The 25,259-nt window shown below is 45.8% G+C and overlaps 3 protein-coding genes across 3 annotated transcripts in view; all 3 read left to right on the top strand.

Moving 5' to 3' along the window:
* LOC311105297 (phospholipid-transporting ATPase IG-like) overlaps positions 1-2,591 on the top strand; it is a 68,836-nt gene extending 66,245 nt beyond the window's left edge. The window contains exons 29-30 of the mRNA XM_084147389.1: positions 1,633-1,664; positions 2,011-2,591. The gene's annotated coding sequence lies outside the window, so the exon portion shown is untranslated. The remainder of the gene's footprint in view (positions 1-1,632; positions 1,665-2,010) is intronic.
* LOC311104610 (uncharacterized protein) lies at positions 990-7,956 on the top strand (the record flags this gene model as incomplete). Its single annotated transcript, XM_084146478.1, has 4 exons — positions 990-1,002; positions 2,011-2,118; positions 3,513-3,953; positions 4,170-7,956. 4 exons carry the CDS (start codon positions 990-992, stop codon positions 5,834-5,836), a joined length of 2,229 nt encoding a protein of 742 aa, XP_084002604.1. The 3' UTR covers positions 5,837-7,956.
* Positions 7,957-9,581: 1,625 nt separating this feature from the next.
* Positions 9,582-25,259, top strand: part of mcf2a (MCF.2 cell line derived transforming sequence a) — a gene marked incomplete at its 5' end in the record, with an annotated part of 31,392 nt that continues 15,714 nt past the window's right edge. Inside the window, 9 exons of the mRNA XM_084147471.1 lie at positions 9,582-9,696; positions 19,986-20,054; positions 20,310-20,424; positions 22,301-22,391; positions 24,058-24,177; positions 24,292-24,408; positions 24,609-24,758; positions 24,909-25,024; positions 25,116-25,230. Of these exons, the coding sequence (XP_084003597.1) occupies positions 9,582-9,696; positions 19,986-20,054; positions 20,310-20,424; positions 22,301-22,391; positions 24,058-24,177; positions 24,292-24,408; positions 24,609-24,758; positions 24,909-25,024; positions 25,116-25,230 (1,008 nt within the window). The remainder of the gene's footprint in view (positions 9,697-19,985; positions 20,055-20,309; positions 20,425-22,300; positions 22,392-24,057; positions 24,178-24,291; positions 24,409-24,608; positions 24,759-24,908; positions 25,025-25,115; positions 25,231-25,259) is intronic.

Raw genomic sequence — 25,259 nt, 5'->3', positions numbered from 1 at the left:
GTAGATGACCAGCTCATTGTGGCCTTGCATGTGGTCTTTAATGATTTCTAGTTACCCTTTTGACTAAGTATCGAGTCCGTTGTGGAATGGGGATTAATCGGTCTCATCAGTGTGTGTGTGTGTGTGTGTGTGTGTGAATGTGAGTAAGTCTGTTCTGTTTCTTTTGCCTCTTTATTCGTAATGAAATATTGCAGACCTCATAATCTGCCTTTTTTATTCTCCCCTTATGGCGTTGTCATTTATGTGGTGGTTGTGGTATTCCCCCCCTCCCCCAGTTGCATGTGCAATGTACTGCTTGTGTGTCACTGGCATCTTGTGTTTTCCATTTGCAAGTACTGCATTTTATGTTAAGCTTTTCCTTTGTCAGATAGAATGTTGCTCTTACTATGTCAAAATGAACTGACCGTTGCCTGGGGTGAATGTGGTTGGGTTCCATTCAGGGCTCTAAAGTGCGACCATTTTGGTCCAATATGCTCCCAAATATTTTGCTGTGCGACCTGACATTTTAATTTGGGAGCACCAGAGCGACTACAAAAATATCAGCGGATTATAATTGTTGTAATGATTAAAGGAAAGGGGATACCTAGTCAGTTACACAACTGAATGCATTCAACCGAAATGTGTCTTCAGCATTTAACCCAACTCATCTGAATCAGAGAGGTGCGGGGGGGTGCCTTAATCGAGGTCCACGTCATTGGCGCCCGGGGAGCAGTTATTGTGGGGGTTAACTGCCTTGCTCAAGGGCAGAACGGCCGATTATACAGCTCGAACCGCTAGGCTACCTGCCGCCCCTTCGCTGTTTCCGAGTGCCCTAGATAAAAAAGCGAGTGCAGATTCCTGACCGTGGTGGTTGCACCATTACTACAGAGAACTGCTTGTCTGTAGCCCAAACCGTTCGAAACTTGTGACCGTATTACCGGCGCTACGTTTTTTTCCAGCTGCAGCTGGATGCATCTCCATTGGTGGGACGCATTTTACATTAATAAACCATGTCGCGGGGCGGTAACACCTTGTTCAATCATGTTACCTCATTAGGTAGCTAGCTAGCTAACAACCTGGTAACTTTACCAGTATATCTAAACATTTGATGTCATAGAAAGAATGGTAAAGGGAGAGCTTTTTCAAGAGATCAGTGATCATCATAGCAATGAATGACTGATTTGCATGTCACGCACATCTTGAAATTATTAAAGAGACGGGGTACCGGCATTTAATGTAATGCATCTCAAATAGGAAACAGCGCTTTTTACACAATGTAGAAAACTAATAGTCCACAAATTACTTTGTAATTTCAATGACAGGTATTTCTGTCAACATTTCAGCTTTTATAATAAACAAATGTCTTAACAGTGTTAGATATTACTTTCTAGGGTACAAAATGTGCTTCAAAAGTACCTAGAATTCATAAAGGCCCAATAAAGGCAATATCTCAATCTATTTTTAAATTACATTTTCTGGTGCTCCTAAATTTTATGTGCTGCTCCTAACTTTTTTAAATTGGGAGCACCAGTGCTACCAATGTACAATGCTAATTTAGAGCCCTGGTTCTATTTATTGTAAAGGCTGGGTTAACACCAGGCTTTATGCTCACATCCATCACCTGTATTTAACCTGCTTCTCTATTCTTCCCAGCCTTCAGAGGACTCACTCCTAAAAACATTCAGGTAAAACAAGGGCTAATCTCACATGTCTAAATCCTTGGCTCTCGCCTCATGGTCTTCTTGGGTTTCATAGACTTCTAGAATCATTGGGATGATCACATGAAGTCAGAGCAGTAGACATTCTATGATTTGATTTCAGCTGATCTCTGTTTTCAGGGGAGGTGTGTCCAATCGATTGTATTTGGGGGTATGTGGTCAATTCCATCTGATTTAGGGGGTCAACATTTAATGGTGTCTGTGTCATGGTGCTGCTCTGTGTTGGGACCTTCCAGTGGTTGGCATTTGGCAGGAGCAGGGTTCTGTCTATAAAGTTGACTGACTTCTGTCTCTGTGTGTTTGTCCTCTCCAGATCGCTGCCATCACGCCCTTGTCCTACAAGCACCTGATCGGGCAGGAGTGAAGGGCAGAAAGGAGGAGCAACTACACTGCGGCCAGTGTCTTTCAGGCCCCCATGGCAGTCAGGTTGACTGCCTGCACTTTTGCCTGATCTAAAAAGAAAATCGAAATCGCTAGAAGAGCCAGGGGTGGACTCCACTGTCCCCCTGCTCTCTCCGTCCTTCCCCTCTTCCTGTTTCCCTCTGCATGTCTGCAGAGAACTGCACCACCGGCCCACGCAGCACAGGCCATTTTTACCATGTTTTTACTGCACTGTTCAGACAGGAGGCATGAGTTTCCGCTGTTTATTTTTCTTTCCTTTCTTGAATTCTTGCTTAACAAATGTAAATGAATGCGTACAAGGCTGCCTTGTCAGTAGTACTACTAAGATCTGCTGTGTTGTAACATGCAGCAACACCTCCACTGTCCCAGAATGATTAATCTGCATGAAACAAAGGAGGCTCCATGAATGCCACATTCCACTTGTTATTTCTTGTGTGTTTAGGTCAAGGTTTGTTAAAAAATATATCTATATAAATGTTACTTAACTTTCTGAAGCAAAGGTTCTACAGTTCCAGGTCCAAATCATAATTTATAAGTTACATGATTCCAGTCAAGTCCAGGGCAAAAGAGAGCATGTTCGCTCAGTGCAGACTACACTGCACACAGGTTACTGAATATCTTGAGGAAAAAAAAGTGCATTGGATACTGAGAAGGGAGGGTTAAGAGGCACAGCCCCCTACTGGTTAAAGGGAGGGTTTAGAGGCACAGCCCCCTACTGGTTAAATGGAGGGTTTAGAGGCACAGCCCCCTACTGGTTAAAGGGAGGGTTTAGAGGCACAGCCCCCTACTGGGTTAAGGGAGGGTTTAGAGGTACAGCCCCCTACTGGGTTAAGGGTGGGTTTAGAGGCACAGCCCCCTACTGGGTTAAGGGTGGGTTTAGAGGCACAGCCCCCTACTGGGTTAAGGGAGGGTTAAGAGGCACAGCCCCCTACTGGTTAAAGGGAGGGTTTAGAGGCACAGCCCCCTACTGGGTTAAGGGTGGGTTTAGAGGCACAGCCCCCTACTGGGTTAAGGGAGGGTTAAGAGGCACAGCCCCCTACTGGTTAAAGGGAGGGTTTAGAGGCACAGCCCCCTACTGGGTTAAGGGAGGGTTAAGAGGCACAGCCCCCTACTGGTTAAAGGGAGGGTTTAGAGGCACAGCCCCCTACTGGGTTAAGGGAGGGTTTAGAGACACAGCCCCCTACTGGTTAAAGGGAGGGTTTAGAGGCACAGCCCCCTACTGGGTTAAGGGAGGGTTAAGAGGCACAGCCCCCTACTGGTTAAAGGGAGGGTTTAGAGGCACAGCCCCCTACTGGGTTAAGGGTGGGTTTAGAGGCACAGCCCCCTACTGGGTTAAGGGAGGGTTAAGAGGCACAGCCCCCTACTGGTTAAAGGGAGGGTTTAGAGGCACAGCCCCCTACTGGGTTAAGTGAGGGTTAAGAGACACAGCCCCCTACTGGGTTAAGGGAGGGTTAAGAGGCACAGCCCCCTACTGGTTGAAGGGAGGGTTTAGAGACACAGCCCCCTACTGGGTTAAGGGTGGGTTTAGAGGCACAGCCCCCTACTGGGTTAAGGGAGGGTTTAGAGGCACAGCCCCCTACTGGTTAAAGGGAGGGTTTAGAGGCACAGCCCCCTACTGGGTTAAGGGAGGGTTTAGAGGCACAGCCCCCTACTGGTTAAAGGGAGGGTTTAGAGGCACAGCCCCCTACTGGGTTAAGGGAGGGTTTAGAGGCACAGCCCCCTACTGGTTAAAGGGAGGGTTTAGAGACACAGCCCCCTACTGGGTTAAGGGTGGGTTTAGAGGCACAGCCCCCTACTGGGTTAAGGGAGGGTTTAGAGGCACAGCCCCCTACTGGTTAAAGGGAGGGTTTAGAGGTACAGCCCCCTACTGGGTTAAGGGTGGGTTTAGAGGCACAGCCCCCTACTGGGTTAAGGGTGGGTTTAGAGGCACAGCCCCCTACTGGGTTAAGGGTGGGTTTAGAGGCACAGCCCCCTACTGGGTTAAGGGTGGGTTTAGAGGCACAGCCCCCTACTGGGTTAAGGGTGGGTTTAGAGGCACAGCCCCCTACTGGGTTAAGGGTGGGTTAAGAGGCACAGCCCCCTACTGGTTAAAGGGAGGGTTTAGAGACACAGCCCCCTACTGGGTTAAGGGAGGGTTAAGAGGCACAGCCCCCTACTGGGTTAAGGGTGGGTTTAGAGGCACAGCCCCCTACTGGGTTAAGGGTGGGTTTAGAGGCACAGCCCCCTACTGGTTAAAGGGAGGGTTTAGAGGCACAGCCCCCTACTGGTTGAAGGGAGGGTTTAGAGGCACAGCCCCCTACTGGGTTAAGGGTGGGTTTAGAGGCACAGCCCCCTACTGGGTTAAGGGAGGGTTTAGAGGCACAGCCCCCTACTGGTTAAAGGGAGGGTTTAGAGGTACAGCCCCCTACTGGTTAAAGGGAGGGTTTAGAGGCACAGCCCCCTACTGGGTTAAGGGAGGGTTTAGAGGCACAGCCCCCTACTGGTTAAAGGGAGGGTTTAGAGACACAGCCCCCTACTGGGTTAAGGGTGGGTTTAGAGGCACAGCCCCCTACTGGGTTAAGGGTGGGTTTAGAGGCACAGCCCCCTACTGGTTAAAGGGAGGGTTTAGAGACACAGCCCCCTACTGGTTAAAGGGAGGGTTTAGAGGCACAGCCCCCTACTGGGTTAAGGGAGGGTTTAGAGGCACAGCCCCCTACTGGTTAAAGGGAGGGTTTAGAGGCACAGCCCCCTACTGGGTTAAGGGTGGGTTTAGAGGCACAGCCCCCTACTGGGTTAAGGGAGGGTTTAGAGGCACAGCCCCCTACTGGTTAAAGGGAGGGTTTAGAGGCACAGCCCCCTACTGGGTTAAGGGAGGGTTTAGAGGCACAGCCCCCTACTGGGTTAAGGGAGGGTTTAGAGGCACAGCTCCCTACTGGTTGAAGGGAGGGTTTGGAGACACAGCCCCCTACTGGGTTAAGGGTGGGTTAAGAGGCACAGCCCCCTACTGGTTAAAGGGAGGGTTTAGAGACACAGCCCCCTACTGGGTTAAGGGTGGGTTTAGAGGCACAGCCCCCTACTGGGTTAAGGGTGGGTTTAGAGGCACAGCCCCCTACTGGTTAAAGGGAGGGTTTAGAGGCACAGCCCCCTACTGGGTTAAGGGTGGGTTTAGAGGCACAGCCCCCTACTGGTTGAAGGGAGGGTTTAGAGGCACAGCCCCCTACTGGGTTAAGGGTGGGTTTAGAGGCACAGCCCCCTACTGGGTTAAGGGTGGGTTAAGAGGCACAGCCCCCTACTGGTTAAAGGGAGGGTTTAGAGACACAGCCCCCTACTGGGTTAAGGGAGGGTTTAGAGGCACAGCCCCCTACTGGGTTAAGGGTGGGTTTAGAGGCACAGCCCCCTACTGGTTAAAGGGAGGGTTTAGAGGCACAGCCCCCTACTGGGTTAAGGGTGGGTTTAGAGGCACAGCCCCCTACTGGTTAAAGGGAGGGTTTAGAGACACAGCCCCCTACTGGTTGAAGGGAGGGTTTAGAGGCACAGCCCCCTACTGGGTTAAGGGTGGGTTTAGAGGCACAGCCCCCTACTGGTTAAAGGGAGGGTTTAGAGGCACAGCCCCCTACTGGGTTAAGGGTGGGTTTAGAGGCACAGCCCCCTACTGGGTTAAGGGTGGGTTTAGAGGCACAGCCCCCTACTGGGTTAAGGGTGGGTTTAGAGGCACAGCCCCCTACTGGGTTAAGTCTCCATTTTCCCAAAAAGTGTGAATGTGATTTAATCAAAATGACTGGTAATGAGTTGTGCTTGCCAACATTTCTACCTGGTTCCGTGTTTGGAGCATGACATGTATCTTCCAAGCAGAAGGCCGGACATGAGTCTTCGAAGGCCGGTGATAATATAAGAAAATCCCAATTGGATTGAGAAAATTATTACATGTGATGTAGTTATAGATCTTAACCTGTTTGAATGCCTAATGCTTGAAGCCAAAAAATGTGTCTGAGCTGGGGAGATGCAAGTGTCATGCCCAGCACCGTCCAAATGATTGCAAAATATGTTGCTGAGAGTGTGAGCAAGTTGTTTGTGTGTGCGCGTTTGTCATGCATCTGTTACCCAGCAGCACAGCTGTTCTGGATTGGAACGATGGCCTAAAAAGCAACCTTTTTGTTACATTAAGACACGTACAGCTTTTAACAGGAATACCTGTAGCTACCTTGTAGATTAGCACGTGGTTGTCATGACCTGTCCTCTAAAGGACTTCAGGAGTTCTGTGGATTTTCCTTTGGGCATGTGGGCACAAAGGCACATTTGTCATATGCCGAAACACACATGCATAATGCGCACACACCTACGCATTCACAAATGCGCACATGCACTAAAAGTCTAAAATGAGGTATCTATGTCCCATTACCAGTTAGTGTTTGTCAAAGATGGGCTGACGTTGGTGGGTAAAGATCCCAACTCCAGACTTTCTCTTGTCAGTTAATGCGACTGTGAGGCTTTCTACCCACCTGCTTACATTTCATCAACAACCATATCCATTTACCATATCTGAGATGGGTTTCTTACTGACTTCTAGCGTTAGTGCTTCATACATTCCATTTCTACATGCCATGATTTGAGTCACTTTTAGATACTATGGGACGATTTTTGGAACGTGTAAGAATGTATTTGACATATTTATTGTTCTGAGTAATTTTACTCACAAATCGTATATTTTTATTACATACATCATTTTTTATTGTAGAGAATTATCAGCTTTGTGCAATTTCAGTATGCCTGTGTTACTTCAGACAAGATGTGTGCCCCTGTGCCAACCCATATCATATGTATCTCACACACCTGCAGGTATATCCTACCTTACACCTTCACCATATCCTCTCCCTCCACCGTTCTGGTCGCAGGTCAGATTACAGAGCACTGGTTAGAGGTCAGTTAAGCCATATCTAGGCTTGGAATGGAGCCTCTTTTAGTTATGGCACAGGGGTATGTCTTGTCCTTTAAAAAATGCCATAACTATCAAATATTTGATAATGATGGCTATAGTTCCTAAGTTGAGTAGCTATAGTCCAGATGGGCTTCATTCCAGCTCCTTAGTGGTTGGAGATACTGTAACAGCTACATGATGGCTGTACATGACCTGTGACATGATACTGAGCATGTGCAACCTGGTGCCCCTCCCCTCTGTCACACTTGTCAGAATTCCAGACACGGCTTCTATGCCAAATGTGATTTACCATACTTTCATATATCACATGCTATACCAGCTTGTGGAGGAGAAATGTATATATTTTTCTTGACTTCAAGGGTCTGGAGTTTCCAGAGGATTGTGTACACCAGATGGCTATATTACGGGGAACTCTTTGTAACGTTTCCTTTTGAAACACTAAAGCTATCAGGAGGCTGAGTATAGGCTGTGCTCAGACCAGCCTGAAGACACTGCTGGACTCTCACCTGCCTGGGCTGTGTCCTAGGTCAGGGGGTAGGAGGAGGACTTACTGTATGGGGAGGGGGGGGCTGCATTACAGATGCATTTTTCAAAAGCTTACTAAATTTATTGAATTCTCATGTTTTGCCTGACCAAAAAAAGAAAGAAAATGATTGTTTTTTAAATGCAACCCTTTTTCCAGCCACTTTTGTAAGAATAATCGAAACGTCCAAAAAAAAGCAAGAGCGGCTGGATGAATGTGGAGAATGGCCCTGTCCACGGGTGACCGCTGGGGTGGGGTTCTGTGGGTTGACGGGCACAAAATGGGCACCTCACCCCGGCGCCAGGACCACCCCACATCAGGCCCCTCAGGCTCCAGCCTCGGCACTCTGAACCTCCGACCTGAATGTAGCACTTTAAGACCAGTCTGTTCAACACAGTTTTTCTGAAATAAATCAGAATGTTATGAAGAATGTCTTCTGTTTTTATTTATGAATTTGTGGTATGTTTGAGGGAACTTGTGTGTATCAGCAAGCATACTAAGCTTATGCTTAACATGGTCTGTTAGTATGGGCTTTGCAGAACTGCACGCATGTTGTGTGTGTGTGTGTGTGACACAGGAGGCTGGTGGTAGGAGGACGGCTCATAATAATTGCTGGGATGGAGTGAATGAAATGGTATCAAACTCAGGAAAACCACGTGTTTGATGTATTTGATACCGTTTATTCCATTCCAGCAATTACAATGAGCCCATCCTCCCCAATTAAGTCACCACCAGCCGCCTTTGGACATTGTGTGTGTGTACGCCTGGCCACACCAAGCAGATGCTCTGCGGTAATGAGGTGGCTGAGAGGCTTAACTGGATCAACTGTGCTGCTGAAGGCTAGAGCTCCACAGCAGAGTTCAGACGTACTGCTGACCGAGTGGCCCACAGCCCGCCACTCAACCTGCCATCACAGCACCACCCAACACTCCGTGTGTGAGTGTATTAATGTATGTGCATATCCTTCTGTTACTCTACTCTCTCTGTGGATACGTGTGCCTGAGTCCTGGTCGGTTGAGGGGAGACGTAGGCAGAGTAATCGGGGGAGTGGAGATGAGTGAAGCTCTGTCATTATGTACAATGACACGCATTCATGTTGCTTCGTTTGAATGTGTCCGTTGTGTGTTAATGTGTGTGCACTTGCATTGGCAGAACAATTTGTTGGCTTAGACAAAGACGGGAGAATAATGTGCTGTTTACAATGGCTCTATTGACACAAATGTGTAGCACACGTTTCTGTGTGTGTGTCCCAGTATATTGAGTAGGAGGAAGCATTAACACTCGTGTCAGATAGCCCAGCAGTGCTGTATGCGATAGGTCAGCCAGGCAGCACTGTGCGGAATCAGCCCACAATCTGCTACAGGAATAAAGTGACCACTAAGACAGAGGAAAGGAGGAGGAGTCTTAAAAGTTGGGAGGGAGTTGGCAGTGTGTCAGGATGGGATCCACTGTGCCTCAGCAGCGGCAGAGCTGACGCACTAAAATTCAGACTGAGGGAGAGGGCAAGAGGGTGGGATAAGGGGAGGGTATAGAGGAAAAAGAGGAAGAGACGCCAGATGGAGGGTGCAGTGTTTGTTTTGAAGTGGCAGACTGGTGTTCATTAAGGGGTTTGTGGCTGCAGTTTAGAACTGGATACTCCCCCACTGGACTCTGGATATTAGTGAGTGTGTGAGGGGAAAGTGCATCGTTGCATCAGGACTCTGTCTTGGCCACAGCAGCCGGAAAACCTACCATCGATTTTTCTGTGTGGACTGCACACTTCTTCCTCCTCTGTGCAGTACTGGGTTGTTCTGTGGATGCGCTCTATGCGGCTCAAGGTGACTCAGGATCCGGATACAGCCCCTGGGAGCCTCCCGACTGGATCGCTGGACCTACAGGGGAAAGTGGGCTGAAGCTTCCTCTCTACCCCCTGGAAGTGGAGTCGGACTGGGGATAGGACCGTAGGATAGTCAGGAGGATGTGAGACCTTGACACCAGCCACTACCCACTACCAGGCCTGCTAGTGTTCTGTCTAGTCCTGTGGAGGTGGATAAGGGGGAAGGGAATGGGCCCAGCTTCACTGCAGGAGGAGACGGAACAGGAGCAGGAGCCAGGGGGAGAAATGGAGTGCTACCACAACCTTCTGCAGGCTGGCTCTCAGCTAGAGAACACACTACAGCGTGAGTACCTCTCCTGTACTGCCCCCTTACTGGCATACGGGGACGTATAACTGCATCTTAAATAACATAGTAGCCTACATGGGGAAATATTATGCATTGTTAAATATACAATATATGGAGACAACACCGTCATAATACATGGGCAATATTAAAACGCATAGGGTAGCTTTAGGTCTATTGAGAGTTGTTGATGGGATGGTTGCTGCTGTAATCCAGCAGTAGTCATAACGTAGCCATGCAGGGATTAATGTGCTATTTTTAAACCCTGGGGGGATCGTTCTTATCCATAGCGATCATATGTAGAGGAGATATTTGTAAGTACATGCCACATCTGGGTGTGTTTGGAGAAATGCTTAACCAAGCGTTCCTTCAGTGAAATGAATGAACTATAGCTTTATTATACATTTTGTGACACTGAATTGATTAGAAAATACCCAGGGAAACTATCAAGGTACAGTTCTGTATGGTTGCTCGCAGCTTTTTGAAGTCGAGTGATAAAAAAAAAAATGCAAACCTCTATTGGGGGAGGAATCCTGTAAGAGAAGCCAGATGGGCAGATTGGACAATTAAATGATGAAGACGAGTGGCGCTGCATCCCCACCATGGTCCAAATGCTACAGAAGACTGACGAGGTGATAAACAGTGCCCATGAAACCATATCCTCTACACATTCTCCTCTGTCCTTTCATTTCTATTGGATTGAAATACAAATACAATGAAGAAGAAAGGGCTAGTTTCTCATCAGTGTTGATTCATTTCCAACTGTAGTGACAGTTTGTTGGACTTCAGTTACAGTACAGCTCATGGACAGAGGTGGTTTGTACCTCTAGTAGATTGGATTCTCTTCTCTGTAGAGGACTAACAGGATTGTGTGGTGACCTTTGGCACTGCTTTGTTGTTGTTCCCTTGTTCACTGACTTGTGCCCCTGTACTTCCCCTGTGTGAGGGTGTTGTCCTTGTCCACAGGCTGGCCTGTGTGTGAAGGTAACGGGGACATTGGGGAAAAGGCCCTCCCCCGGAGGTTCTATTTTTACCAGGTGGAGTTTGTTCAGTGTAATGATGTGTGTGTAATGTGAGCTAAATTCTGTGGGCCGGGCTGGATCTGCCAAGAGGACGAGGAGAGACTGCAGTATATGGAAAAAGCTTTACACACACACACTACAGATCAGTTACCTGTAAATCTTCACCTCCCTCCACCTGGTTGTATTTTAACCTGTCAATATCATTTACCTCTGTGTGTGTGAAGAAACATGGCAGACAGGGTTTAACAAACTGCTTTCCTATGAGTTATGTGAAGAATGGATCATTTTGAAGCCCCATCACGCATCCTGCAGTTCATCCTGAACTTGAACCTTCACCTACACATAGCCTACACCAGTGGCGGTTGGTGCCGTTTAAGATGAGGGAGGATGATAACAGCATATTGGATGACTGTCATTCATATTCCATTCACCCAGTTCAATGTAACATCGATAGGTTTAGGCTACTACATGATACTAAAATGTTCCCTATACCCATCATGAGGTTGCTACAATCTAGCCTATGAATGAAAGTTTACAACGTAGGTGCACAGTTTGAGAGAATTTTGAGTAATCAAGGTGACAGACAATGACACATTCAATACCGCCTTGCACACTCTTGCCTGCATCTAACTGATCTAGGGTGTAATCATTAGTCCAACAGTTGCAAATGAGAGTTTCTATTGGACAAATTCAGGTATGTTCATCCCTGTTTCGTTCCGTTTGCTTCCGTTTAAGAAACCTTTTCAACAGAATCGACGGAATGTATACACCCCTGGTCACACAGTTCACTTTCATAGCAGCCACATAAAAACAGCATGATCACTTTACACATTGTATATATAATACTATCTACGAGCTGTCCTCTCACCTTTTCCCTTCGCTTGTGGACTTCAGTGCACAACACAACAGCTGTCTGTGACCAAGCGAAAAAAAACTTTCTAAGCCAAACCTTCATATCATAACCGCTAACCGCTACACAACCTACATCGTTGTCACATCATAGTCAACATACAGTAGCTACTAGAACTAACGCGTTAGTAAACCCTCTACAATCATGCAGTACAGTGTACAGTCAGCAAGCAGTTTAGCAGTTACACCGGCAGGCCCTGGTGGCAATAAATTAATAAAACCAAAAGCTTACCTTGACTTGAAAGAGTTCCAGTGTTGGATCGCCATAGCCAGCTAGTTAACATAGCATCCCTCTCTGTTTGAGTCGGGTGTTTGAGTAGGCTAAACTAGCTAGCTGCATTCACTAGCTAAGTGAAAATACACCCAAGTATAGCTATCTCTCTCTCTATCACTTCTCCTTAATTTTGGAAGAAATTAATTTGTTCAAAACTGTTCAACTATTATCTTTCTCTCTCTTTGAGTCAACTACTCACCACATTTTATGCACTGCAGTGCTGTCTAGCTGTAGCTTATGCTTTCAGTACTAGATACATTTACTGCTCCTTCGATTGGGTGGACAGCATGTCAGTTCGTGCTGCAAGAGCTCTGATAGGTTAGAGGACTTCCTCCGGAAGTTTTCATAATTACAGGGTAAGTATTTGGAAGGGGGTGAGAACCATGAGCCTCCTAGGTGTTGTATTGAAGTCAATGTACCCAGAGGAGGACAGAAGCTAGCTGTCCTCCGGCTACACCATGGTGCTACCCTACAGAGTGCTGCTGAGGCTACTGTAGACCTCTATTGCAAAACTGTGTTTTTATCAATTATTTACATGTGAATATATTTAATATAGTTTTATCTAAAAAGGATAACTTTAATAATCTTTCACTATTTTTATGAAATTCACTGAGGAGGATGGTCCTCCCCTGGCCTACACAGTAATTTATGTGGCTCGGCCCGCCACAAGGAGTCACTAGAGCGTGATGAGCCAAGGAAAGCCCCCTGGACAAACCCTCCCCTAACCCGGACAACGCTGGGCCAATTGTGAGCCACCCTATGGGACTCCCGATCACGCCCGGCTGTGACACAGTCTGGGATCGATGCAGTACCTTAGACCGCTGTGCCATTCGGTAGGCAGGCATCCTAATTCTGATATTCCTTCCACTAATTCGTCTTTTGACCAATCACATCAGGTCTTTTCACATCAGATATTTTTCAGAGCTAATCCGATTGGTCAAAAGACCAATTAGTGAAAAAATCATCTAAATTGGGCTGCCCTGTCTAAACGCAGCCTAGAGACCCCATAACAAACCTCTTCAGTTAAACCTGTCAATCCCTGATAAACATACTCCAATTGGTAAGAGGTGTCTTTCATAGAAAAAGTAGTCTGTCTGTGCAGATGTTGTGCTATACACATTCATTATCTGTCCCAGTTCACAACAGAATATCACAAAGATGTTGCACCCACATTAGCTTTGCTGCACATTGATGCTAGGCAAAAGAAGCGTCTTGAAACATCCCAAATGATAAATCAGGTAAATAAATCACGACACATGAGTCTAGATGTGTGGAATTTCCTCCAACACTTTCCCTCTACCAAGCCCATCACTCATTAGCACTGAAAGCCCTGTTTGGTAAAAATATCTGCTGACCTCAGAACAGTCTGAGCCATGGCCCTTTGTGTAATGTGTGTGTGTGTGTGTGTGTGTGTGTGTGTGTGAACGTGAAGGACTTCATGTATGTGATTATTGCATGTCTGTGCCTGTCTCTTTCTGTCTCGAGATTTGCCCATGTGCAGTATATTACTCTCTCTCTCTCTCTCTCTCCACACAATGTAGCCACTATGAGACATCACAGTGACTGTTGGCTGAAGGAATATGCTTCTGCCCTCCTCAGTAGGCCCACTGCCTGCCATCATGGCATGAGCAGTGCCAGTCGTGTGATATCAATGAAATTGAGTGGCACCCTTATCTAGCAAAATGTGTACTGTTTGCCCCCAAATGACTCAATCCCTTTGCATAGGAGTGCCCTGAGCACAGCTGCACTCTGGGAAGTAGGAGTGGTGCAGCACCCCCTGATAAATCTCAATGAAAGAATAATGAATATAAAAATGGTATATACAGTACCAGACAAAAGTTTGGACACACCTACTCATTCAAGGGTTTTTCTTTATTTTTACTATTTTTTACATTGTGGAATAATAGTGAAGACATCAAAACTAGAAAATAACACATATTGAATAATGTAGTAACCCAAAAAGTGTTAAACAAATCAAAACATATTTTATATTTGAGATTCCTCAAATAGCCACCCTTTGCCTTGATGCCCCGTGTAACTCAGTTGGTAGAGCATGGCGCTTGCAACGCCAGGGTTATGGGTTCGATTCCCACGGGGGGGCAGAATGTAAATGTATGCACTCTCTAACTGTAAGTCGCTCTGGATAAGAGCGTCTGCTAAATGACTAAAATGTAAATGTAATGTAAAATGTAATGACAGCTCTTGGCAGTACCTTCTTCCATATGTTTGGGGAGTCTCCCACATGCCTTTTGGCGAACACCAAACGTGTTTGCTTATTTTTTTCTTTAAGCAATGGCTTTCTTTCTGGCCACTCTTCCGTAAAGCCCAGCTCTGTGGAGTGTACGGCTTAAAGAGGTCCTATGGACAGATACTCCAATCTCCGCTGTGGAGCTTTGCAGCTCCTTCAGGGTTATCTTTGGTCTCTTTGTTGCCTCTTTGATTAAAGCCCTCCTTGCCTGGTCCGTGAGTTTTGGTGGGTGGCCCTCTCTTGGCAGGTTTGTTGTGGTGCCATTTTTTTATAATGGATTTAATGGTGCTCCGTGGGATGTTCAAAGTTTCTGATATTTTTTTATAACCCAACCCTGATCTGTACTTCTCCACAACTTTGTCCCTGACCTGTTTGGAGAGTTCCTTGGTCTTCATGGTAACGCTTGCTTGGTGGTGCCCCTTGCTTAGTGGTGTTGCAGACTCTGGGGCCTTTCAGAACAGGTGTACAGTTGAAGTCGGAAGTTTACATACACTTAGGTTGGAGTCATTAAAACTAGTTTTTCAACCACTCCACACATTTCTTGTTAACAAACTATAGTTTTGGCAAGTTGGTTAGGACATCTATTTTGTGCATGACACAAGTAATTTTTCCAAATATTGTTTACAGACAGATTATTTCACTTATAATTCACTTTGTCACAATTCCAGTGGGTCAGAAGTTTACATACACTAAGTTGACTGTGCCTTTAAACAGCTTGGAAAATTCAGGAAAATGATGTCATGGCTTTAGAAGCTTCTGATGACATCATTTGAGTCAATTGGAGGTGTACCTGTGGATGTATTTCAAGGCCTACCTTCAAACTCAGTGTCTCTTTGCTTGACATCATAGGAAAATCAAAAGAAATCAGCCAAGACCTCCGAAAAACAATTGTAGACCTCCACAAGTCTGGTTCATCCTTGGGAGCAATTTCCAAATGCCTGAAGGTACCACGTTCATCTGTACAAACAATAGTACGCAAGTATAAATGCCATGGGACCACGCAGCCGTCATACCGCTCAGGAAGGAGACGCGTTCTCTCTCCTAGAGATGAACGTACTTTGGTGCGAAAAGTGCAAATCAATCCCAGAACAACAGCAATGGACCTTGTGAAGATGCTGGAGGAAACAGGTACAAAAGTATCTATATCCACAGTAAAACGAGTCCTATATCGACATAACCTGAAAGGCCGCTCAGCAAGGAAGAAGTCATTGCTCCAAAACCGCCATAAAAAACCCAGACTACAGTTTGAAACTGCACATGGGGACAAAGATCGTACTTTTTGGAGAAATGTCCTCTAGTCTGATGAAACAACAATAGAACTGTTTGGCCGTAATGACCATCGTTATGTTTGGAGGAAAAAGGGAGTTGCTTGCAAGCCGAAGAACACCATCCCAACCGTGAAGCACGGGGGTGGCAGCATCATGCTGTGGGGGTGCTTTGCTGCAGGAAGGTAAGGTGCACTTCACAAAATAGATGGCATCATGAGAAAGGAAAATTATGTGGATATATTGAAGCAACATCTCAAGACATCAGTCAGGAAGTTAAAGCTTGGTCGCAAATGGGTCTTCCAAATGGACAATGACCCCAAGCATACTTCCAAAGTTGTGGCAAAATGGCTTAAGGACAACAAAGTCAAGGTATTGGAGTGGCCATCACAAAGCCCTGACCTCAATCCTATAGAACATTTGTGGGCAGAACTGAAAAAGCGTGTGCGAGCAAGGAAGCCTACAAACCTGACTCAGTTACACCAGCTTTGTCAGGAGGAATGGGCCAGAATTCACCCAACTTATTGTTGGAAGCTTGTGGAAGGCTACCCGAAACGTTTGACCCAAGTTTAACAATTTAAAGGCAATGCTACCAAATACTAATTGAGTGTATGTAAACTCCTGATCCACTGGGAATGTGATGAAATAAATAAAAGCTAAAATAAATCATTCTCTCTACTATTATTCTGACATTTTACATTCTTAAAATAAAGTGGTGATCCTAACTGACCTAAGACAGGGACTATTTTCTAGGATTAAATGTCAGGAATTGTGAAAAACTGAGTTGAAATGTATTTGGCTAAGGTGTATGTAAACTTCAGACTTCAACTGTATATACACTGAGATCATGTGACAGATCATGTGACACTTAGATTGCACACAGGTGGACTTTATTTAACTAATTATGTGACTTCTGAAGGTAATCGGTTGCACCAGATCTTATTTAGGGGCTTCATAGCAAAGGGGGTGAATACATATGCACGCACCACTTTTCTGTTTTTTCATTTCACTTCACCAATTTGGACTATTTTGTGTATGTCCATTACATGAAATCCAAATAAAAATCAATTTCAATTACAGGTTGTAATGCAACAAAATAGGAAAAACGCCAAGGGGGATGAATACTTTTGCAAGACACTGTAAATACATAAAACTTGTGTTTTTTTCAGCAATAAGGTACGATCTGTTAGGCTTCTGAAGTCATTTGTAGTAAAGTAACCAGAATCTTGTTGGAAGACTATTACAAGCAATTGAGACAGCTTCCGCCAGTTGGCTAATGTTGATGTTGAGCAAAAAACACATGGCTGCCTCACTTCGGCTTTAATCCACCAGGAATCCTATCTCCCTGTTCAGTAAACAAACGCTATCACAGATCACCTGCTATGGCCAGCCCTGCTTTAACCTGGGCCTTTAATCTGTCTGGCTGCCTGGGAGTCTGTCGCAGGACCCAGCCATGCTTAATGGGAAATATAATTTTCTGCGCCAGGGCAGAACAAACACAGAATATTTGAGTTTCGAAGCAGCAGACACTACTCAGTGAAGTCACCTGAATAGGCTTTGTTGCTTGGATGCTTTGACGAATCGAGTCGGCGGGGATAATTGTTTCCTAGCTGTGTGGCTGCCAAGTAGAAAGCATGATTTGGAGGTCCGGTGTGTTGTGCAGACATCTTGTTTAGCAGGCCAGGCAGAGACAGAGTGGTTTACATCATGTGATGAGTGATACAGAATGCTGATTCTAATCGGAGAGGGGCCGTGGTGGCGTCTTCCTGTGATCACAGACTAGCACGCATATTCAAAACACTGCAGCCTGCCTGCAGCACAGGCATTCTCCCTCTGATCTAGCACTATACTGTCTGCAGTAAGGCAGGACAGGCGGCTGCAGTGTGTTTGCTGTTATCAGTTTGTCAGTATTGTTTCGATTGCCTGTTATCATATCTAGTTGCCAGATATAGCCAATTTTCTCATTAAATTAAATCAAATCAAATGTATTTACATAACCCTTTTTACATTAGCAGATGTCACAAAGCGCTTATATAGAAACCCAGCCTAAAACCCCAAACAGCAAGCAATGCAGATGTAGAAGCACGGTGGCTAGGGAAAACTCCCTAGAAAGGCAGGAACCTAGGAAGAAACCAAGAGAGGAACCAGGCTCTGAAGGGTGGCCAGTCCTCTTCTGGTTGTGCTGGGTGGAGATTATAAGAGTACAGATTGTTCTTCAAGATGTTCATAGATGACCAGCAGGGTCAAATAATAATCAGTGGTTGTAGAGGGCGCTACAGGTCAGCACCTCAGGAGTAAATGTCAGTTGACTTTTCATAGCCGAGCATTCAGAGGTCGAGACAGCGGGTGCAGTAGAGAGGGAGGGAGGGAGGGAGCGAGAGAGAGAGAGGGAGGATAGAAACTGGAGGCTGAGACAGGGGGGGGTCGGGGGACACTGTGCCCCCCTCCGACGATACCCCCGGACAAGGCCAACCAGGCAGGATATAACCCCACCCACTTTGACAAAGCACAGCCCCCACACCACTAGAGGGATATCAATAGACCACCAACTTAGTACCCTGAGACAAGGCTGAGTATAGCCCACGAAGATCTCCTCCACCACACGAGCCCGAGGGGGCACGAAACAGGACAGGAAGATCACATCAGTGACTCAATCCAATCAAGTCGCGTATAGTGAAAAAAGCCTGGCACGATGTGATGCACCCCTCCTAGGGACGGCATGGAAGAGCCCTAGTAAGCCCCCGTAATAGGGTCAGAGGCAGAGAATCCCAGTGGAGAGAGGGGAGCCGGCCAGGCAGAGACGGCAAGGGCGGTTCGTCACTCCCGTGCCTTGCCGTTCACCTTCGCACCCCTGGGCCAGACTACACTCAATCATAGGACCTACTGAAGAGATGAGTCTTCAGTAAAGACTTAAAGGTCGAGACCGAGTCTGCGTCTCTCACATGGATAGGCAGACCATTCCATAAAAATTGAGCTCTATAGGAGAAAGCCCTGCCTCCATCTGTTTGCTTAGAAATTCTAGGAACAATAAGGAGGCCTGCGTCTTGTGACCATAGCGTACGTGTAGGAATGTACAGCATGACCAAATTGGAGAGATCGGTAGGAGCAAGCCCATGTAATTTTACATTTTAGTCATTTAGCAGACGCTCTTATCCAGAGCGACTTACAGTTAGTGAGTGCATACATTTACATACTGGCCCCCCGTGGGAATTGAACCCACAACTCTGGCGTTGCAAGCGCCATGCTCTACCAACTGAGCTACATGGGACTAATGCTTTGTAGGTTAGCAGTAAAACCTTGAAATCAGCCCTAGCCTTAACAGGAAGCCAGTGTAGAGAGGCTAGCACTGGAGTAATATGATCAAATGTTTTGGTTCTATTCAAGATTCTAGCAGCTGTGTTTAGCACTAACTGAAGTTTATTTAGTGCTTTATTCGGGTAGCCGGAGAGTAGAGCATTGCAGTAGTCTAATCTAGAAGTGGCAAAAGCATGGATTCGTTTTTCTGCTGCATGTGGCCTTTTCAAGCTCTCCGTAACATTCGAGCCATGGAAACATTAACTATTACACAGCCAGTCCATGATATCCATTTTCAACCTGACACTAACCAGTACCTGACAGTAACTCTACTCCATGGCTGTGTGTGAATGGCCCAGCCCAGGACAGCCCAGCCTGGCTTGGCCCAGCCCATGTCACTGTGTGTGTCAGTAACACTCATGAAATATTGACAAGAGATCAGCGGAGCTCATTACCGCTCCACACACTGACTCCCTGCCGGACACGGTTACCCCCGACGACAACGTGGAAAAGGACACCGTCACTCACAGGACGACTCTCCCTGCACCATCTCTCTCTTCCGCTCTCTCTCTACAGGGCGTCTCTCCATCTCTCTCTCTCTCTAGCTCTCTACACGGCATCTCTCTCTCTCTCTCTAGCTTTCTACGCGTCATCTTGATTGGTTGCATAAACTAGTCAACAGCAGACCAATATATATGACTATAAATTACTTTTAACATGTCTACTTTAGGGTTATGTAATGCTTGCTACTGGAGGTGAACTCAGTCTTCACTGTGGCTTCACTCATATCACTATTTTATTGTATATGTACAGTATAGTACGGGCAGTGTTTAAGTCCTGTCAACTGTGTTGAATGTGGAATGTTATGAGAGGAGAGAGTAATGGCGGGGGAAGCAGGTCACTGTGCTGCCTGCCACCACAGCGGGCCGGACACAGTATATGACCCCATGCTGCCTCTCCCCTGGTGACAGGAGAAGGGCGTGGAGAGGTATAATGACTGCCTCCTGCTGTGCTAGCCTGGATGTCACAGTGGATAGATGGGGTCCAGACCCGCCTCCGAATGATTAACTGACTTGAACCAGATAGCTGAGAGTCTGAAACCTTCCTTACCACTTTAATGTTGATGTTGTTTTGCATATGACCACTGGGAGGCAGTAAATCTGTTTGCGAAATCATCATCCTTATGGAAGATAACCATGGGTTGACACTTTCAAAGAGGCCTCACTAACCCCATTATTCTAATATCTCTCTCTCTCTCCATCTCCTCCTTTCCACAGAGGTGTCAGTCCCTATGAGTATGAAGGAGGTGGATGGTTACATTGAGAAGCAGGTGGCCTACCTGTCAGGTGGGAGCTCTTTACTCAGGAATGTCCTTTGGGTTCATAAACTCTGACCTGTGTTTACATTGGTTGTATAGATTCAGGCAGTGTCTACGAGATGTAAAAGTAGTAGTGACATGTTGAAACTAACACTGACACAGCTGTTCTCAGTTAATCCAACATTTATAGACTATTTAAATGATGGGTCAGCAAAGAACATAATATAATTGGTTAGTACATTGCTGAGTGTGATTGTTCATATTAAACAATTTTTCTTCCCAGGTGGGCGTGGTGAGGACTCCAGCGTGATTATCACCCTCCCAGAATACTCTGCTTTCAGTGACATTCCAGAGGAATCTTTAGCCAAAGTCTTAACATACCTCACCCTCATACCTCGGTGGGTGAACCACCATACTACACTACCTTCTACTATTCATCTCTCCTCATAACTTTCTCTGCAATGCAGTGTGTTCCTGCTTTAGTCCAGGGTTAGTATTCTTTGCACAGATGGCACTAGATGCTCTCTATCCCTCATCTATTTCGATGCCCTAGTGATGTCCTCTGTGCCAGCTCAGAGCAGGTATATCCTAAGGAGGAGGGATCATATCATTGGACATGGGCCAAAAGGGGAGTTTGAGTACAGGTCAACAGAGTCGATGAACATCCCTGTAAACAGATCTAATGTATTCACTCTGCAGGCTTTCTTTCTGCACCAAGACATATCATTTGTCTTAGGCTGCAGTTAGCTGTCAAATGAATTTAGTATATTATGAGTTTTTCACTACTATACCTATACCTTGAAGTCGTAAGTTTACATACACCTTAGCCAAATACATTTCAACTCAGTTTTTCACAATTCCTGACATTTAATCCTAGTAAGAATTCCCTGTCTTAGGTCAGTTAGGATCACCACTTTATTTTAAGAATGTGAATTGTCGGAATAATAGTAGAGAGAATTATTTATGTCAGCTTTTATTTATTTCATCACATTCCCACTGGGTCAGAAGTTTACATACACTTAATTAGTATTTGGTAGCATTGCCTTTAAATTGTTTAACTTGGGTCAAACATTTCAGGTAGCCTTCCACAAGCTTCCCACAATAAGTTGGGTGGATTTTGGCCCATTCCTCCTGACACAGCTGGTGTAACTGAGTCAGGTTTGTAGGCCTCCTTGCTCGCACACGCTTTTTCAGTTCTGCCCACAAATGTTCTATAGGATTGAGGTCAGGGCTTTGTGATGGCCACTCCAAAACCTTGACTTTGTTGTCCTTAAGCCATTTTGCCACAACTTTGGAAGTATGCTTGGGGTCATTGTCCATTTGGAAGACCCATTTGCGACCAAGCTTTAACTTCCTGACTGATGTCTTGAGATGTTGCTTCAATATATCCACATAATTTTCCTTCCTCATGATGCCATCTATTTTGTGAAGTGCTTCAGTCCCTCCTGCAGCAAAGCACCCCCACAGCATGATGCTGCCACCCCCATGCTTCACGGTTGGGATGGTGTTCTTCCGCTTGCAAGTTCCCCCTTTTTCCTCCAAACATAATGACGGTCATTATGGCCAAACAGTTCTATTTTTGTTTCCTCAGACCAATGGACATTTCTCCAAAAAGTACGATCTTTGTCCCCATGTGCAGTTGCAAACCGTTTTGGAGCAGTGGCTTCTTCCTTGCTGAGCGGCCTTTCAGGTGTTTATACTTGCGTACTATTGTTAGTACAGATGAACGTGGTACCTACAGGCGTTTGGAAATTGCTCCCAAGGATGAACCAGACTTGTGGAGGTCTACAATTTTTTTTCTGAGGTCTTGGCTAATTTCTTTTGATTTTCCCATGATGTCAAGCAAAGAGGCACTGAGGTAGGCCTTGAAATACATCCACAGGTACACCTCCACTTGACTCAAATGATGTCAATCAGAAGCTTCTAAAGCCATGACATCATTTTCTGGAATTTTCCAAGCTGTTTAAAGTCACAGTCAACTTAGTGTATGTAAACTTCTGACCCACTGGAATTGTGATACAGTGAATTATAAGTGAAATAATCTGTCTGTAAACAATTGTTGGAAAAATTACTACAAAGTAGATGTCCTAACCGACTTGCCAAAACTATAGTTTGTTAACAAGAAATGTGTGGAGTGGTTGAAAAACGAGTTTTAATGACTCCAACCTAAGTGTATGTAAACTTCCGACTTCAACTGTATTTGACTAGTAAAAGTATACATTTGTTCAGTGAAAAGTACATGTGTTCAAATACTTTTATTGCTTGTGTTTGCAGAGCACGACAGCCAGGTGTAAAATTCATCATCATTTTAGACAGAAGACTGGATACTTGGACCTCAATCAAAACAGCACTTGCCAGAATTGCGGTGAGCGAGTTATAGTCTTGGCAAAATGTCGTGTGTGCGCGTGCACTCTCGTGCATGTGGTAATCTAGTATGGAAGTATGGTAACTATACTCAATGAGGTCTGGCCCTATCCAACTAAGGAACATATGATTTGCTGCTGTGGCAAAAAACAAAAATCCAGTTCAGAATTTCAGCACTAGACAGACTGGACGTCAGGGTGGGGAGCTGTCCATGGTTCTGAATTGCCCAGCGCTCAGTTCCTGCTGTTTTGTGATGGTATCATCTCTCGGTCTTTTGTTCATTAAAAATAACTAGTCGTGACTATATCAGTCAAATACTGCAGTTGCGTTGACACTGTTTATTATTGGTCATACATAGTTTTCAAAGAAAATGTTCTGTACTCAACGTATGAAACTTGAGTCCCGTGGCAAGGGAATTAAAATGCATTGGCCAGCACTCAGTTACGTGGATATTACCTGATGACGCTATACTTCGGCGAACGATGAGATTGCAGACAGCGCTGCCACCCTCCTCGTCGCAGCAGCGTTGATGCTGCGGCTGTGGTCCCGCAGCCAAGTAAAGGGAACCAGTAGCCTACCTTGGCACCGATTTGTAAGCGACGGGACGGGCGAGGTTTAGAATGATCGCATGATCGCATAAATGGCTGTAAACACGATGGCTGTGAGTTACCAGCGCCGAGGATTGCCCAGGATACGGAGGAGTCCGGTAACGCGCTTTTTAAATAGTTTGATTTAGTGCTAAAAGAGTTGTGGTCAAGTTTGGGTGGGCAGGGTGAATGCAGCATCGCTCACTGGCTGCAGCTTAAGCGTAGCACTGCGGTGCAGAGCCTGATTTCAGCTTAGTCATGCAATTGATGCAGTAAGACAGAGAACGATAGCTTGCTTATGTGAATATAAACCCGGCTGCAATATTTAGCATGTTGAGCTTGAAGGGCAATGTTTATGTTTGAAGTAGCCTAAAGCTAGATTTAGATAGCGAAGGCAAATTCATGTCAGAATTATTTTTGGAATAATCAACATTTCCCACTTTATTATGTCGATGTCCTATGCAAGTTTTAACAGCTGATTGTAACACCTACGTTTTAACAGCTGGCATCTTGAATTAAACCAAACCCATATGTTAGTAAGGCTATACCTGCACCACCACAGATGTAATACAAATGGGTGTGATCATTATTTTTCAAATGTAGCTAATATGATTGTCATCCTAAATGCTTTACTTGATATCTGATAATATTATTATTATTATTATTATTATTATTATATCTGATGCTGGAAATCGCTCTGAACTTCAATCAAAGCCTCATCCCTAAATATAATTCAGCATACCTACTGTCTGTTCTTGATTAGTGAAGCCATTTTATATTGACTGCAACTTCAATACACCTGTGATAGGCAGGATAGGTCCAGCTTTCCTTCTCTAATTGACAGTGGGTCAGACTGAGAGGCTTTATCTGCCTGAGCCTGATTGCTCGTTAGTGCTGTCAATATGTCCTGTCAGAGTGAACAGATGATGGCTATGCATCCAGAAGTCCCTTCCTTTCATAGTGAACAGACTGGCCTGGTGTTGGGTAAAGACATGGTCCAGGGTTTGTCAAAGCTCTAGATCAGGGCTGACTGTCCAACCCCAGGGGTGTGATCGTGTCCCTCTCCCTCCCTGTCTCCAGGCCTCCTTCCCTGGGAACCTCCACCTGGTGCTGGTGCTGAGACCCACCAGCTTCTTCCAGCGCACTGTCACAGACCTGGGCTTCCGCTTCAGCCAGGAGGACTTCATGCTCAAGATGCCAGTAAGGCAGATTATTTACCAAATCTAACACCACCACACACTCATCTTTGAAGAAGTGCACATAGTACTAAACACAGTCAATAATGTGCAGATGATTCTATATCTCCTATATTAGGTGGTGATGCTGAGCTCTGTGACAGACCTACTGAGATACATTGATGAGAACCAACTGACCTCAGAGTTTGGTGGAACCCTGGATTACTGCCACAGTGACTGGATCGTCCTGAGAACAGTGCATACTTTAAACTTACATACCATTAACCATGCAGCGACTCAGAACCCCAACACTAATATTACAACATGTCTGATGTGGAGTGACACATTCAAACTTGGCCTGTCTGTCTGCATCGTTCTGAGTGATGATGTCAGAGCATACATTGAGAAACGCTGTGATGACGTCCCTGTGTTGTGTGCTCTCTGGCTCCCCTCCAGGCCATAGAGAGCTTTGCGGTGACCGTTAAGGACATAGCTCAGATGCTGCAGGCATTTGGCACAGAGCTGGCAGAGACAGAGCTGCCAGATGAGGGCACGGCCATTGTACACCTCCTCTCAACCCACACTGACAAGTACAGGAAACTCAAGGTATAACGGCAGCACTCCATTTCACACACCTTTTACACTGGACTCTATGATAATGTGTGACAGTCTCGTATCAGTGGCAGACTAACTGACATCTAGTCTACATTTACCCCCTGATGTTTTATAGCTATTTTTCTTGTCTGTCTTGTACAGGAGGCGATATGGTCTGTATCGAAGGAGGGTCGTCACCTGCTGGCTAGCCTGGAGGCCTCTGGGAGAGAGGAGGATTCACTATGGGATGTCAGGCTGGACTGGGAGACTGTGCAGAGGTATATGACCTCAGAGGGATAATCATACTACTGTCTGCCTAAATGTTATAGAGTGGCCTTGTATTATAACCTCTCTCACGCTGGTCTTTAGGCTACTAGCCCAGCTGAGGGACATGGAGTCAGCCTTTGACGGCTTCTTTGAGAAGCATCATCTAAAGCTGCAACAGTACCTCCAGCTGCTCAGATACGAACACAGCTTCCAGGAGGTAAGACTGATCATTTACATATTTGATGG

This window comes from Coregonus lavaretus (genome assembly GCF_964263955.1).
Source record: "Coregonus lavaretus genome assembly, chromosome: 29".
NCBI classification, from domain to species: Eukaryota; Metazoa; Chordata; class Actinopteri; order Salmoniformes; family Salmonidae; genus Coregonus; species Coregonus lavaretus.
Note: the sequence above shows the minus strand (reverse complement) of the source record. Positions and strands in the feature narration are given on the sequence as shown.